This window comes from Oncorhynchus keta, chromosome 26 (assembly GCF_023373465.1).
Source record: "Oncorhynchus keta strain PuntledgeMale-10-30-2019 chromosome 26, Oket_V2, whole genome shotgun sequence".
NCBI lineage: Eukaryota > Metazoa > Chordata > Actinopteri > Salmoniformes > Salmonidae > Oncorhynchus > Oncorhynchus keta.
Window position 1 is genome coordinate 5,252,808 of NC_068446.1, and position 14,552 is coordinate 5,267,359.

Here is a 14,552-nt window from a genome sequence, read left to right on the forward strand (position 1 = left end):
ACAGAGAACATCCCTGGTCATCTACTGCCTCTGATCTAGAGGACTAACTAAACAGAGAACATCCCTGGTCATCCCTACTGCCTCTGATCTGGAGGACTCACTAAACAGAGAACATCCCTGGTCCTCCCTACTGCCTCTGATCTGGAGGACTCACTAAACAGAGAACATCCCTGGTCATCCCTACTGCCTCTGATCTGGAGGACTCACTAAACAGAGAACATCCCTGGTCATCCCTACTGCCTCTGATCTGGAGGACTCACTAAACAGAGATCATCCCTGCTCATCCCTACTGCCTCTGATCTGGAGGACTCACTAAACAGAGATCATCCCTGCTCATCCCTACTGCCTCTGATCTGGAGGACTCACTAAACAGAGAACATCCCTGCTCATCCCTACTGCCTCTGATCTGGAGGACTCACTAAACAGAGATCATCCCTGCTCATCCCTACTGCCTCTGATCAGGAGGACTCACTAAACAGAGATCATCCCTGCTCATCCCTACTGCCTCTGATCTGGCGGACTCACTAAACACAAATGCGTTGTTTGTAAATTATGTCTGAGTGTTGGAGAAAGTTTGCTTTAATACAAGAAATTTGAAATGATTTACACTTTTACTTTTGATACTTAAGTACATTTTATCAATTACATTTACTTTGGCACTTAAGTATATTTAAAACCAAATACTTTTAGACTTTTACTCAAGTAGTATTTTACTGGGTTACTTTCACTTTTACTTGAGTCATTTTCTATTAAAGTATCTTTACTTTTACTCAAGTATGACAATTGGGTACTTTTTCCACCACTGTGTCAATAGAAACGTGTGTGTGTGTGTGTGTGTGTGTGTGTCAAGGAAGCTAGATAACCGCAAACATGTCACCGTTGAAATCCTTTAGCCGCGACAGGTCAGAGCTAGCTACAACACTAACCATACAGAGTCAACAACATGAACACCGAGTACCCACAGACCAACACGACACTACAACATGCTAGGACACGGGAATGGATATGGGTTAGCGGCACGCTAGGATTTCCTACGGCGGCGGTTATAGAGCAGAGGCGCGCCAGCTTGCCATACATCTGCGCTCTAGGCCACTTCATCCATCTCCAGGCCTGGTATAAACAGGAACCACTTGGGATGGTGAGCGTCTATAAAAGAGTATGTATACATCGGCTCGGCTGCCAGCACTTAATCACGCCACCGGTGTTTAGAAAACACTAGAACCACATAGACGACAGGCTGAGGGAGCGCCGTTTCCTCTAACCCCTCCATCCGCACTCATTACTCAATCACACTTCCCATTCCCGGCCCCCCTCCTCACAGCTCACTGACACTTTGGCTAAGTGCAGAGGGGTTAATGTGTCCACTGGGCGGGGTTGGGAAACTAACCGCACTCGCATGGAAGCAGTGCCCGGAGCGACGTGGGAACCGCCACAGAGAAAGGGGTGTGTCAGAGGAGGTGAGGAGAACAAGAACCAGAGCGACGTGGGAACCGCCACAGAGAAAGGGGTGTGTTAGAGGAGGTGAGGAGAACAAGAACCAGAGCGACGTGGGAACCGCCACAGAGAAAGGCCCGGGTGTGTCAGAGGAGATGAGGAGAACAGGAACCAGAGCGACGTGGGAACTGCCACAGAGAAAGGGGTGTGTCAGAGGAGATGAGGAGAACAAGAACCAGAGCGACGTGGGAACTGCCACAGAGAAAGGCCCGGGTGTGTCAGAGGAGATGAGGAGAACAAGAACCAGAGCGACGTGGGAACCGCCACAGAGAAAGGCCCGGGTGTGTCAGAGGAGATGAGGAGAACAAGAACCAGAGCGACGTGGGAACTGCCACAGAGAAAGGGGTGTGTCAGAGGAGATGAGGAGAACAAGAACCAGAGCGACGTGGGAACTGCCACAGAGAAAGGCCCGGGTGTGTCAGAGGAGATGAGGAGAACAAGAACCAGAGCGACGTGGGAACCGCCACAGAGAAAGGGGTGTGTCAGAGGAGATGAGGAGAACAAGAACCAGAGCGACGTGGGAACTGCCACAGAGAAAGGCCCGGGTGTGTCAGAGGAGATGAGGAGAACAAAGGAACCAGAAGGAAAGGAACTGCCAAAGAGAAAAACCAGATGTGTCAGAACACCTTCTTCGATGAGCTACAACAGGCCCCAGATTCCCTCTATTCTCTTGCTCCCCCAGTCATTTATTCCCTCCCTCAGAGAAAGGCCCGGGTGTGTCCCCCAGATTTAGGAGAACCCCAGAACCAGAGCCTTCTCTTGGAACTGCCACAGAGAAAGGGGTGTGTCAGAGGAGATTTATTCCCTCCCTTCTCTTGAACCCCAGAACCAGAGCCCTTCTCTTGCTCCCCCAGTCAATTCCCTCCACAGAGAAAGGCCCGGGTGTGTCAGAGGAGATGATTCGAACAAGAACCCCCCAGAGCGCTCTCTTCTGTGGCTCCCCAGATTTATTCCCTCCAGAGCAGCTCCCCCAGAATTTATTCGCCCGGGTGTGTCAGAGGAGATGAGGAGAACAAGAACCAGATTTATTCGCTGGGAACCGCCACAGAGAAAGGCCCGGGTCTGTCAGTCAGGAGATCCCTTCTCTTGCTCCCCCAGTCATTTACAAGAACCAGTCATTTATTCGCTCTCTTCTGGGCTCCCCGCCTCCCTTCTGAAATTTATTCCCCCCATTTATTCCCTCCTTCTCTTGAACAATTCCCTCCCTTCCAGAGCATTTATTCCGCCACCCCAGTCAGGCCCGGGTGTCATTTATTCCTCCCTTCTCTTGCTGAGGAGAACAAGAAGCAGAAGGAAAGGACGAGTCAAAGGGAAAAACCTGTGAAACGTCACCCAACACCTTCTTCTGCCCTCATTTATTCCCTCCCTCTTGCCCCCAGTCATTTATTCCCTCCCTCTCTTGCTCCCCCAGTCATTTATTCCCTCCCTTCTCTTGCTCCCCAGTCATTTATTCCCTCCTTCTCTTGCTCCCCCAGTCATTTATTCCCTCTTCTCTTGCTCCCCCCAGTCATTTATTCCCTCCCTTCTCTTGCTCCCCCAGTCATTTATTCCCTCCCTTCTCTTGCTCCCCCAGTCATTTATTCCCTCCTTGCTTCCCCAGTCATTTATTCCCTCCCTTCTCTTGCTCCCCCCAGTCATTTATTCCCTCCCTTCTCTTGCTCCCCCCCAGTCATTTATTCCCTCTCTTGCTCCCCAGTTCTTTATTCTTGCTCCCCCAGTCATTTATTCCCTCCTTCTCTTGCTCCCCCAGTCATTTATTCCCTCCCTTCTCTTGCTCCCCCAGTCATTTATTCCCTCCTTCTCTTGCTCCCCCAGTCATTTATTCCCTCCCTTCTCTTGCTCCCCCCAGTCATTTATTCCCTCCCTTCTCTTGCTCCCCCCAGTCATTTATTCCCTCCCTTCTCTTGCTCCCCCCAGTCATTTATTCCCTCTCTTCTCTTGCTCCCCCCAGTCATTTATTCCCTCCCTTCTCTTGCTCCCCCCCAGTCATTTATTCCTCCCTTCTCTTGCTCCCCCCCAGTCATTTATTCCCTCCCTTCTCTTGCTCCCCCAGTCATTTATTCCCTCCTCATTTATTCTCTTGCTCCCCCAGTCATTTATTCCCTCCCTTCTCTTGCTCCCCCAGTCATTTATTCCCTCCCTTCTCTTGCTCCCCCCCAGTCATTTATTCACTCCCTTCTCTTGCTCCCCCCGGTCATTTATTCCATTTATTCGCTCTCTTCTGTGGCTCCCCCCGTCATTTATTCCCTCCCTTCTCTTGCTCCCCCCAGTCATTTATTCCCTCTCTTCTCTTGCTCCCCCTCAGTCATTTATTCCCTCCCTTCTCTTGCTCCCCCCAGTCATTTATTCGCTCTCTTCTCTTGCTCCCCCAGTCATTTATTCCCTCCCTTCTCTTGCTCCCCCCAGTCATTTATTCCCTCCCTTCTCTTGCTCCCCCCAGTCATTTATTCCCTCTCTTCTCTTGCTCCCCCCAGTCATTTATTCCCTCCCTTCTCTTGCTACCCCCAGTCATTTATTCGCTCCCTTCTCTTGCTCCCCCCCAGTCATTTATTCAATTTATTCGCTCTCTTCTCTTGCTCCCCCAGTCATTTATTCCCTCCCTTCTCTTGCTCCCCCAGTCATTTATTTCCTCCCTTCTCTTGCTCCCCCCAGTCATTTATTCGCTCCCTTCTCTTGCTCCCCCAGTCATTTATTCCCTCCATTCTCTTGCTCCCCCCAGTCATTTATTCCCTCCCTTCTCTTGCTCCCCCCAGTAATTTATTCGGTCCCTTCTCTTGCTCCCCCCAGTCATTTATTCCCTCCCTTCTCTTGCTCCCCCCAGTCATTTATTCCCTCCCTTCTCTTGCTCCCCCCCAGTCATTTATTCCATGTATTCGCTCTCTTCTCTTGCTCCCCCCAGTCATTTATTCGGTCCCTTCTCTTGCTCCCCCAGTCATTTATTCCCTCCCTTCTCTTGCTCCCCCAGTCATTTATTCCCTCCCTTCTCTTGCTCCCCCAGTCATTTATTCGGTCCCTTCTCTTGCTCCCCCCAGTCATTTATTCCCTCCCTTCTCTTGCTCCCCCCCCCCAGTCATTTATTCCCTCCCTTCTCTTGCTCCCCCAGTCATTTATTCCTCCCTTCTCTTTTATTCGCTCCCCCCCCCCAGTCATTTATTCCCTCCCTTCTCTTGCTCCCCCCCAGTCATTTATTCCATTTATTCCTCTCTCTCTGCTCCCCCAGTCATTTATTCCCTCCCTTCTCTTGCTCCCCCCAGTCATTTATTCCCTCCCTTCTCTTGCTCCCCCCAGTCATTTATTCCCTCTCTCTTTCCTCTATTACAGTCTTTGTCCTCTTCTCGCTCCTAACCATCCTCTCAGTCCTCCTCTGGGTAATCTGCCTGCTCCTCCTCCTCCTGGTTGTTTAGACTGGGTCGAGACAAATGGGGACGATGAATGCTAGAGGCTTGAGGTCAAGACAGCCTGAGAAATGGAGGCCTGGTGGTAACATGAACTCCTGATGGCTGCCTTGGGAAAATAAACTCTGGGGGGGGGGGGCGATGAATCATCCTAATCTGCTCAGAGGTGGAGCTGCCGTGAATTTGGACGGAGAGGGTGCGAGAGACGAGGAGGCAGGTAAGAGAAGGGGGCTGTTAAAGAGTTTCTACAGTCCTAACAGAGGAAGGGTTAGTGTGTGTGTGTGTGAGTGAGAGAGCGGTTGGCTTTGCCAGTGTTTCCACACCGAGACCGAAAAAAGAAATGACCATTAGCGAGAGTGGGATTAGAAGTAGAAAATAATTGAGGCAAACGCTGCAGCTGCTTCAGTACAGTCGGCAATGGTCATAAACTAACATAACGTCTAACCGCAATCAAAGCGCTCGTTGTGGTTTGTTTGGAGTGTGGATGTTGACTGGGAGTGTTCAGGTGCCGAGGTAAAAATGTATGACGTCAATCACGTCCGGTTATGATTTTGCGTGATTGGCTAACAGCGGTGCAACAGGGGCGTATGGCAAGGCTCGACAAAGCCTCCTGATGTAGAATGATGGTTTCTGTTTTTAAACATCCTCTTACTGAATGGAGAAGCAGAACAGAGATCGAGGGAGGGAGATTTAAAAGAAAAATTATGTCAGAATTTTCAGCGCATTAAACAAAATCACTATTCTTCAATCAATAGAGAGAGAGTGGGAGAAAGAGGGAGAAGAGGGGAGAGAGTGGGAAGAGAGAGGAGGGGAGAGAGTGGGAGAAAGAGGGAGAGGAGAGAGTGGGAGAAAGAGGAGGGGAGAAAGAGGGAGAGGGGAGAGTGGGAGAAAGAGGGAGAAAGAGGGAGAAAGAGGAGGGGAGAGAGTGGGAGAAAGAGGAGGGGAGAGGGGAGAAAGGGAGGGGGAGAAAGAGGAGGGGAGAGAGTGGAGAAAGAGGAGGGGAGGAGGGGAGAAGAGAGAGGGGAAAGAGAAAGGGGGGGAGAGAGTGGGAGAAAGAGGAGGGGAGAGAGGGAGAAAGAGGAGGGAGAGAGGGGAGAGAGAGGAGAAAGAGGGAGGGGAGAGAGTGGGAGAAAGAGGAGGGGAGAGAATGGGAGAAAGAGGAGGGGAGAGAGTGGGAGAAAGAGGAGGGGAGAGAGTGGGAGAAAGAGGAGGGGAGAGAGTGGGAGAAAGAGGAGGGGAGAGAGTGGGAGAAAGAGGGAGAAAGAGGAGGGGAGAGAGGGGGAGAGAGAGGAGGGGAGAGAGTGGGAGAAAGAGGAGGGGAGAGTGGGAGAAAGAGGAGGGGAGAGAGTGGGAGAAAGAGGAGGGGAGAGAGTGGGAGAAAGAGGAGGGGAGAGAGTGGGAGAAAGAGGGTAGAGAGTGGGAGAAAGAGGAGGGGAGGGGAGAAAGAGGGAGAAAGAGGAGGGGAGAGAGTGGAGAAAGAGGGGAGAGAGTGGAGAAAGAGGGGAGAGAGTGGGAGAAAGAGGAGGGGAGAGAGTGGAGAAAGAGGGGAGAGAGTGGAGAAAGAGGAGGGGAGAGAGTGGGAGAAAGAGGAGGGAGAGAGAGAAAGAGGAGGGGAGAGGGAGAAAGAGGGGAGAGAAGAGAGGAGGGGAGAGAGGGAGAAAGAGGAGGGGAGAGAGTGGGAGAAAGAGGGGGGAGAGGGGAGAAAGAGGAGGGGAGAGAGTGGAGAAAGAGGGGAGAGAGTGGAGAAAGAGGGGAGAGAGTGGAGAAAGAGGAGGGGAGAGAGTGGGAGAAAGAGGGAGAAAGAGGAGGGGAGAGAGTGGGAAGAGAGAGGAGGGGAGAGAGTGGGAGAAAGAGGAGGGGAGAGAGTGGGAGAAAGAGGAGGGGAGAGAGGGGAGAAGAAAGAGGAGGGGAGAGAGGGAGAAAGAGGAGGGGAGAGAGTGGGAGAAAGAGGAGGGGAGAGAGTGGGAGAAAGAGGAGGGGAGAGAGTGGGAGGAGAGGAGGGGAGAGAGGGAGAAAGAGGAAAGAGGAGGGGAGAGAGGGAGAAAGAGGAGGGGAGAGAGTGGGAGAAAGAGGAGGGGAGAGAGGGAGAAAGAGGAGGGAGAGAGTGGGAGAAAGAGGGAGGGGAGAGAGAAAGGGAGAAAGAGGAGGGGAGAGAGGGAAGAAAGAGGAGGGGAGAGAGGGGAGAAAGAGGAGGGGAGAGAGTGGGAGAAAGAGGAGGGGAGAGGGGAGAAAGGGAGAGAGAGGGAGAAAGAGGAGGGGAGAGAGGGAGAAAGAGGGGAGGGGAGGGGAGAGAGGGGAGAGAGAGGAGGGGAGAGAGGGGAGAAAGAGGAGGGGAGAGAGGGAGAAAGAGGAGGGGAGAGAGGGAGAAAGAGGAGGGGAGAGAGGGGAGAGAGAGAGGAGGGGGAGAGAGTGGGAGAGAGAGGAGGGGAGAGAGTGGGAGAAGAGGAGGGGAGAGAGTGGGAGAGGAGGAGGGAGAGAGAGTGGGAAGAGAGAGGAGGGGAGAGAGTGGGAGAAAGAGGAGGGGAGAGAGTGGGAGAAAGAGGAGGGGAGAGGGAGTGGAAAGAGGAGGGGAGAGAATGGAGAAAGAGGAGGGGAGAGAGGGAAGAGGGAGAAAGAGGAGGGGAGAGAGTGGGAGAAAGAGGAGGGGAGAGAGGGAGAAAGAGGGGAGAGAGTGGAGAAGAGAGAGGAGGGGAGAGAGTGGGAAGAGAGAGGAGGGGAGAGAGGGAAGAGAGAGGAGGGGAGAGAGAGGGAAGAGAGAGAGGAGGGGAGAGAGTGGAAGAGAGAGGAGGGGAGAGAGGGAAGAGAGAGGAGGGGAGAGAGGGGAAGAGAGAGGAGGGGAGAGAGTGGGAAGAGAGAGGAGGGGAGAGAGTGGGAAGAGAGAGGAGGGAGAGAGGGGAAGAGAGAGGAGGGGAGAGAGAGGAAGAGGAGAGGAGGGGAGAGAGTGGGAAAGAGAGAGGAGGGGAGAGAGTGGAAGAGAGAGGAGGGAGAGAGTGGGAAGAGAGAGGAGGGGAGAGAGGGGAAGAGGAGGGGAGAGAGAAGAGGAGGAGAGAATGGAGAAAGAGGAGGGGAGAGAGTGGGAAGAGAGAGGAGGGGAGAGAGTGGGAAGAGAGAGGGGAGAGAGTGGGAAGAGAGAGGAGGGGAGAGAGTGGGAAGAGAGAGGAGGGGAGAGAGTGGGAAGAGAGAGGAGGGGAGAGAGGGGGAAGAGAGAGGAGGGGAGAGAGGGGGAAGAGAGAGGAGGGGAGAGAGTGGGAAGAGAGAGGAGGGGAGAGAGTGGGAAGAGAGAGGAGGGGAGAGAGTGGGAAGAGAGAGGAGGGGAGAGAGTGGGAAGAGAGAGGAGGGGAGAGAGTGGGAAGAGAGAGGAGGGGAGAGAGTGGGAAGAGAGAGGAGGGGAGAGAATGGAGAAAGAGGAGGGGAGAGAGTGGGAGAGGGAGAGAGGGGAGAAAGAGGAGGGAGAGAATGGAGAAAGAGGAGGGGAGAGAATGGAGAAAGAGGAGGGGAGTGGAGAAAGGAGGGGAGAGAGTGGGAAGAGAGAGGAGGGGAGAGAGTGGGAAGAGAGAGGAGGGGAGAGAGTGGAGAGAGAGGGAGGAGGAGGGGAAGAGAGAGGGGAAGAGGAAGAGGAGGAGGGGAGAGAGGGAAGAGAGAGGAGGGGAGAGAGTGGGAAAGAAGAGAAGAGGAGAGAGAGGAGGAGAGAGAATGGAGAAAGAGGAGGGGAGAGAATGGAGAAAGAGGAGGGGAGAGAATGGAGAAAGAGGAGGGGAGAGAGTGGAGAAAGAGGAGGGGAGAGAGTGGAAGAGAGAGGAGGGGAGAGGGAGAGTGGGAAGAGAGAGGAGGGGAGAGAGGGGAAGAGAGAGGAGGGAGGGGAGAGAGTGGGAAGAGGAGAGAGAGGGGAGAGAGTGGGAAGGAGGGAGAGAGGGGAGAAATGGAGAAAGAGGAGGGAGAGAGTGGGAAAAGAGAGAGGGAGGGGAGGAGGGGAAAAGGGAAGAGAGAGGAGGGAGAGAGTGGGAAGAGAGAGGAGGGGAGAGAGTGGGAAGAGAGAGGAGGGGAGAGAGGGAAGAGAGAGGAGGGGAGAGAGGGGAAAAAAGGAGAGAGGAGGGGAGAGAGTGGGAAGAGAGAGGAGGGGAGAGAGTGGGAAGAGAGAGGAGGGGAGAGAGGGAAGAGAGAGGAGGGGAGAGAGGGGAAGAGAGAGGAGGGAGAGAGTGGGAAGAGAGAGGAGGGGAGAGAGGGAGAAGAGAGAGGAGGGAGAGAGAGGGAAGAGAGAGGAGGGGAGAGAGTGGGAGAAAAGAGGGGAAGAAAGAGGAGGGGAGAGAGGGGAGAGAGAGAGGAAGAGAGAGGAGGGAAGAGAGAGAGGGGAGAAAGAGGAAGAGAGAGGAGGGGAGAGAGTGGGAAGAGAGAGGAGGGGAGAGAATGGAGAAAGAGGAGGGGAGAGAGTGGGAAGAGAGAGGAGGGGAGAGAGTGGGAAGAGAAAAGAGGAGGGGAGAGAGTGGGAAGAGAGAGGAGGGGAGAGAGTGGGAAGAGAGAGGAGGGGAGAGAGTGGGAAGAGAGAGGAGGGGAGAGAGGGGAAGAGAGAGGAGGGGAGAGAATGGAGAGAGAGGAGGGGAGAGAGTGGGAAGAGAGAGGAGGGGAGAGAGTGGGAGAAAAAGGAAGAAAGAGGAGGGGAGAGAGTGGGAGAAAGAGGAAGAGAGAGGAGGGGAGAGAGTGGGAGAAAGAGGAAGAGAGAGGAGGGGAGAGAGTGGGAAGAGAGAGGAGGGGAGAGAATGGAGAAAGAGGAGGGAGAGAGTGGGAAGAGAGAGGAGGGGAGAGAGTGGGAGAGGAGGGGAAGAAAGAGAGGAGGGAGAGAGTGGGAAGAGAGAGGAGGAGAGAGTGGGAAGAGAGAGGAGGGGAGAGAGTGGGAAGAGAGGAGGAGGAGGGGAGAGAGAATGGAGAAAGAGGAGGGAGAGAGGGAAAGAGGAGGGAAGAGGAGAAAGAGAGGGGAGAGAGTGGGAGAAAAGAAGGGGAGAGAGAAAAGAGGAGGGAGAGGAGGAGAGAGAGGGAGAAAGAGGAAGAGAGAGGAGGGGAGAGAGTGGGAGAAAGAGAGAAGAGAAAGAGGAGGGGAGAGAGTGGGAAGAGAGAGGAGGGGAGAGAGGGAGAAAGAGGAGGGGAGAGAGTGGGAAGAGAGAGGAGGGGAGAGAAGAGGGGAGGGGAAAGGGGAAGAGAGAGGAGGGGGAGAGAGTGGAGAAAGAGGAAGAGAGAGAGAGAGGAGGGGAGAGAGTGGGAGAGAGAGGAGGAGAGAGAGTGGGAGAAAGAAAGAGGAAGAGAGAGGAGGAGGGGAGAGAGTGGGAAGAGAGAGGAGGGGAGAGAGGGAAGAGAGAGGAGGGAGAGAATGAGAGAGGAGGGGAGAGAGTGGGAAGAGAGGAGGGAGAGAGGGGAAAGGAAGAAAGAGGAGGGGAGAGAGTGGGAAGAGAGAGGAGGGGAGAGAGAGTGGGAAGAGAGAGGAGGGGAGAGAGTGGGAAGAGAGAGGGGAGAGAGTGGGAAGGAGAAAGAGAGGAGGGAGAGAGTGGGAGAAAAGAGGAAGAAGAGAGGGGAGAGGGAGAAAGTGGGAAGAGAGAGGAGGGGAGAGAGTGGAAAGAGAGGGAGGGGGAGAGAGTGGGAAGAAAGAGGAGGGAGAGAGTGGGAAGAGAGAGGAGGGAGAGAGTGGGAAGAGGAAGAGGAGGAGGGGAGAGAGTGGGAGAGAAGAGGAAGAGAGAGGAGGGGAGAGAGTGGGAAGAGAGAGGAGGGGAGAGAGTGGGAGAAAGGGAAGAGAGAGGAGGGGAGAGAGTGGGAAGAGAGAGGAGGGGAGAGAGTGGGAAGAGAGAGGAGGGGAGAGAGTGGGAAGAGAGAGGAGGGGAGAGAGGGGAAGAGAGAGGGAAGAGAGAGAGAGGAGGGAGAGAGTGGGAAGAGAGAGGAGGGGAGAGAGGGGAAGAGAGAGGAGGGAGAGAGTGGGAAGAGAGAGGAGGGGAGAGAGTGGGAAGAGAGAGGAGGGGAGAGAGTGGGAAGAGAGAGGAGGGGAGAGAGTGGGAAGAGAGAGGAGGGGAGAGAGTGGGAGAAGAGGAGGGGAGGAGGGGAAGAGAGAGGAGGGGAGAGAGTGGGAAGAGAGAGGGAAGAGAGAGGAGGGAGAGAGTGGGAAGAGAGAGGAGGGAGAGAGTGGGAGAAAGAGAGAGAGAGGGAAGAGAGAGGAGGGGAGAGAGGGGAAGAGAGAGGAGGGGAGAGAGGGAAGAGAGAGGAGGGGAGAGAGTGGGAAGAGAGAGGAGGGAAGAGAGTGGGAAGAGAGAGGAGGGGGGAGAGAGGGAAGAGAGAGGAGGGGAGAGAGAGTGGGAAGAGAGAGGAGGGGAGAGAGGGAAGAGAGGAGAGGGGAGAGAATGGGAGAAAGAGGAAGAGAGGGAGGAGGAGAGAGAGAAAGGGAAGAGAGAGGAGGGGAGAGAGGGGAAGAGAGAGGAGGAGGGAGAGAGAGGGGAAGAGAGAGGAGGGGAGAGAGTGGGAAGAGAGAGGAGGGAGAGAGTGGGAAGAGAGAGGAGGGGAGAGAATGGGAGAAAGAGGGGAAGAGAGAGGAGGGGAGAGAATGGGGAAGAGGAAGAGGGAGGGGAGAGAGTGGGAAGAAGAGAGGAGGGGAGAGAGTGGGAAGAGAGAGGAGGGGAGAGAGTGGGAAGAGAGAGGAGGGGAGAGAGGGGAAGAGAGAGGAGGGGAGAGAGTGGGAAGAGAGAGGAGGGGAGAGAGTGGGAAGAGAGAGGAGGGGAGAGAGTGGGAAGAGAGAGGGAAGAGAGAGGAGGGGAGAGAGTGGGAAGAGAGAGGAGGGGAGAGAGTGGGAGAAAGGAAGAGAGAGGAGGGGAGAGAGTGGGAAGAGAGAGGAGGGGAGAGAGTGGGAAGAGAGAGGAGGGGAGAGAGTGGGAAGAGAGAGGAGGGGAGAGAGTGGGAAGAGAGAGGAGGGGAGAGAGTGGGAAGAGAGAGGAGGGGAGAGAGTGGGAAGAGAGGAGGGGAGAGAGTGGGAAGAGAGAGGAGGGGAGAGAGTGGGAAGAGAGAGGAGGGGAGAGAGTGGGAAGAGAGAGGAGGGGAGAGAGTGGGAAGAGAGAGGAGGGGAGAGAGTGGGAAGAGAGAGGAGGGGAGAGAGAGGAAGAGAGAGGAGGGGAGAGAGAGGAAGAGAGAGGAGGGGAGAGAGTGGGAAGAGAGAGGAGGGGAGAGAGGAGGGGAGAGAGTGGGAAGAGAGAGTGGGAAGAGAGAGCGTAGGAGCGAGGAAAGAACACAGTGGTTTAATAAAATGTGTAACAGGCATAGTTCATTATTTCCATCTGGGTCCTTTTCCTTTAAAGATTGAACGAAATGGTGAGGAATATTCACTTCTACGGGCTGCTGTTGTCATGGCAATTGTTCGCAAGCAAGGCCATGGCTGTCCATGTTAAGAGGTGAGGCCTGCTAGATGAATGGTGGGTTAGAAGACTCGGGGGGCTTATTGTGGCCTTGTGTCTCAATCGGGACGTATAGGAGTTAAACATGATGAAACATGGTGAACATGATGAAGGGTGTGGTCGTGGTAGGGGTAGACGGTGACCCACCTGAGTTGAGGTCCCGTCCAGGGTTAAAGGCTCGACTGTTGACGGTGGGGGACAGCCGGTCACAGCAGATGGTCTTGGACACGTTGGTGTTGAAGTTACCGTGGAACCTGAATCGAGACAGAACACATCACATTTGTGACGGCACCACTGATCTCCCACAGAAGTAATATCTGTCAGAAACAGCCAGGGCTGGAGGGAGATGCAGAGAGGTAAAGAGTGGGACCAGCAAGGAGAGGACGGAATCAGGAAATACACAGTGCTGATGGAAACAGTAGCAACCATCTCAATGATGCCCACGCTGTGTGTGGAATATATGCCTCTCTCATTCCCAGTGGACGCACCCCTTGCATGCATAGGTGGGGTGCATGGAGTGAGTGAGTGTTTGTGGAGTCCTCGGGGGGTCCTCTAAGCCCAGTCGATCCCCTATCACGGCATTACAAGGAGTTGGCAGCCCGCTGGTACCTCCACGCAGTCATAGCAGCTAGTCTCATAGCAGCTAGCTCCCAGAGTGCGTCAGCTTCCCTAATGAAGAGCTGAGAAAGGGATGGGGAGACGAGAGGAGGAGAGGGGGTCCTCAGGGGAGTAGCCTGCTCTACACTGCACCGCGGGCTGGGTCGCTTTGATCCCGCACTCCCTTACCAGCTCCACTAAACCCCGCGCCCCTGCTGCCTCACATTCTGTCCTTGCACACAGGAAAACACAACCGACCAGCGGTAACCCGCTAACACACACAGATACGCACACCTGCAGACGCACACACGCGGCGAGCCGCCATCCTCACCGAACGCACGTACACTCTCGCCTTCCTCTCTTCCTACTGCCCCCCCCCCTCCTCCAGAGCTAGAGAGAGTGCATTTGATTGACAGCTGCTCTGATGTACCAGCTCCTTTGAACTTCAGACATTAAATTCCCATTAGGCCACATTCATTATTATTCTCCTTCAACACACTTTGCACGCGGGGGCTAAGCAAAATGTTGCCGGATAAAAAATACATTTGCAAGTGCTTTGAATTTGACATCAAAACCTGGAGAACGAGAGCGGCGCAGGAGAGAGGGAGGGACGGAGGGAGATAGGATGAGAAAGGGGAGAGAGAGAGCGAGAGAGAGAGAGAGACGAGAGAGAAGGGGAGGAGAGAGAGAGAGAGAGAGAGAGAGACGAGAGAGAAGGGGAGGAGAGAGAGAGAGGGAGAGAGAGAGACGAGAGAGAAGGGGAGGAGAGAGAGAGAGCAAGAAGGAAAACCTTCCGGCCCCGATTTGGATTCAACATGCAAATGAGGGTCTTGAAAAACATCCCTGCTTTTAAAAGGAGTATATAAAAAAATATGTAGAGAAAATAAAGAAAAATAGATTAAATAACCCCTGAAGCGGCATTGAGAGCGCACAGCAGATACAGAGCGTTTCCTTACACCAGAAACACAATACCGCTCTTCCAGTATCTGAAGCCTCAGCTAGCTTGTGACGAGGCCCCTGCTAGCTTGTGACGAGGCCCCTGCTAGCTTGTGACGAGGCCCCTGCTAGCTTGTGACGAGGCCCCTGCTAGCTTGTGACGAGGCCCCTGCTAGCTTGTGACGAGGCCCCCTGCTAGCTTGTGACGAGGCCCCTGCTAGCTTGTGACGAGGCCCCTGCTAGCTTGTGACGAGGCCCCTGCTAGCTTGTGACGAGGCCCCTGTTAGCTTGTGACGAGGCCCCTGCCGGCATAATGTTCAATGACGAAGGGGTTGCTATGCTTTGTTTCAATACCCTATAGGGAGGAGTTCTCTTCGCCTCGATCGGGGAGATAACAGGAATACCGCAGAACGCTATTGGTACTATGTCACTGTATGACTGACATCTCCTACACTCCCCTGACAACGGAGCCCTGTGCGTAAACGTTTCATTTTGAACCATTGCTGCAGACTCCACCAAACCCTTGTGCTCAACGCCTGTAGCTCTGTTATCCAGGGTTTGAGCTTGCTGTGCGAGCGCATTCAGTTTGACCGGAAGGAATACGGATGTTGTTCTTCCTTCAGGAGTGTTTTACATCATCTCCACAGTGAGTTGGTGTATTGCCATAGCCCTGCAGAGAGAAAGACACCACCCCCCCCCCCATTTTCCCAAGCCC

The 14,552-nt window shown here is 54.2% G+C and overlaps 1 protein-coding gene across 1 annotated transcript in view; it reads right to left on the reverse strand.

Moving 5' to 3' along the window:
- Positions 1-14,552, reverse strand: part of LOC118379363 (VWFA and cache domain-containing protein 1) — a 135,540-nt gene that overhangs the window by 38,287 nt on the left and 82,701 nt on the right. Inside the window, exon 4 of the mRNA XM_052480101.1 lies at positions 12,452-12,558. Coding sequence (XP_052336061.1) covers positions 12,452-12,558 — 107 coding nt within the window. The remainder of the gene's footprint in view (positions 1-12,451; positions 12,559-14,552) is intronic.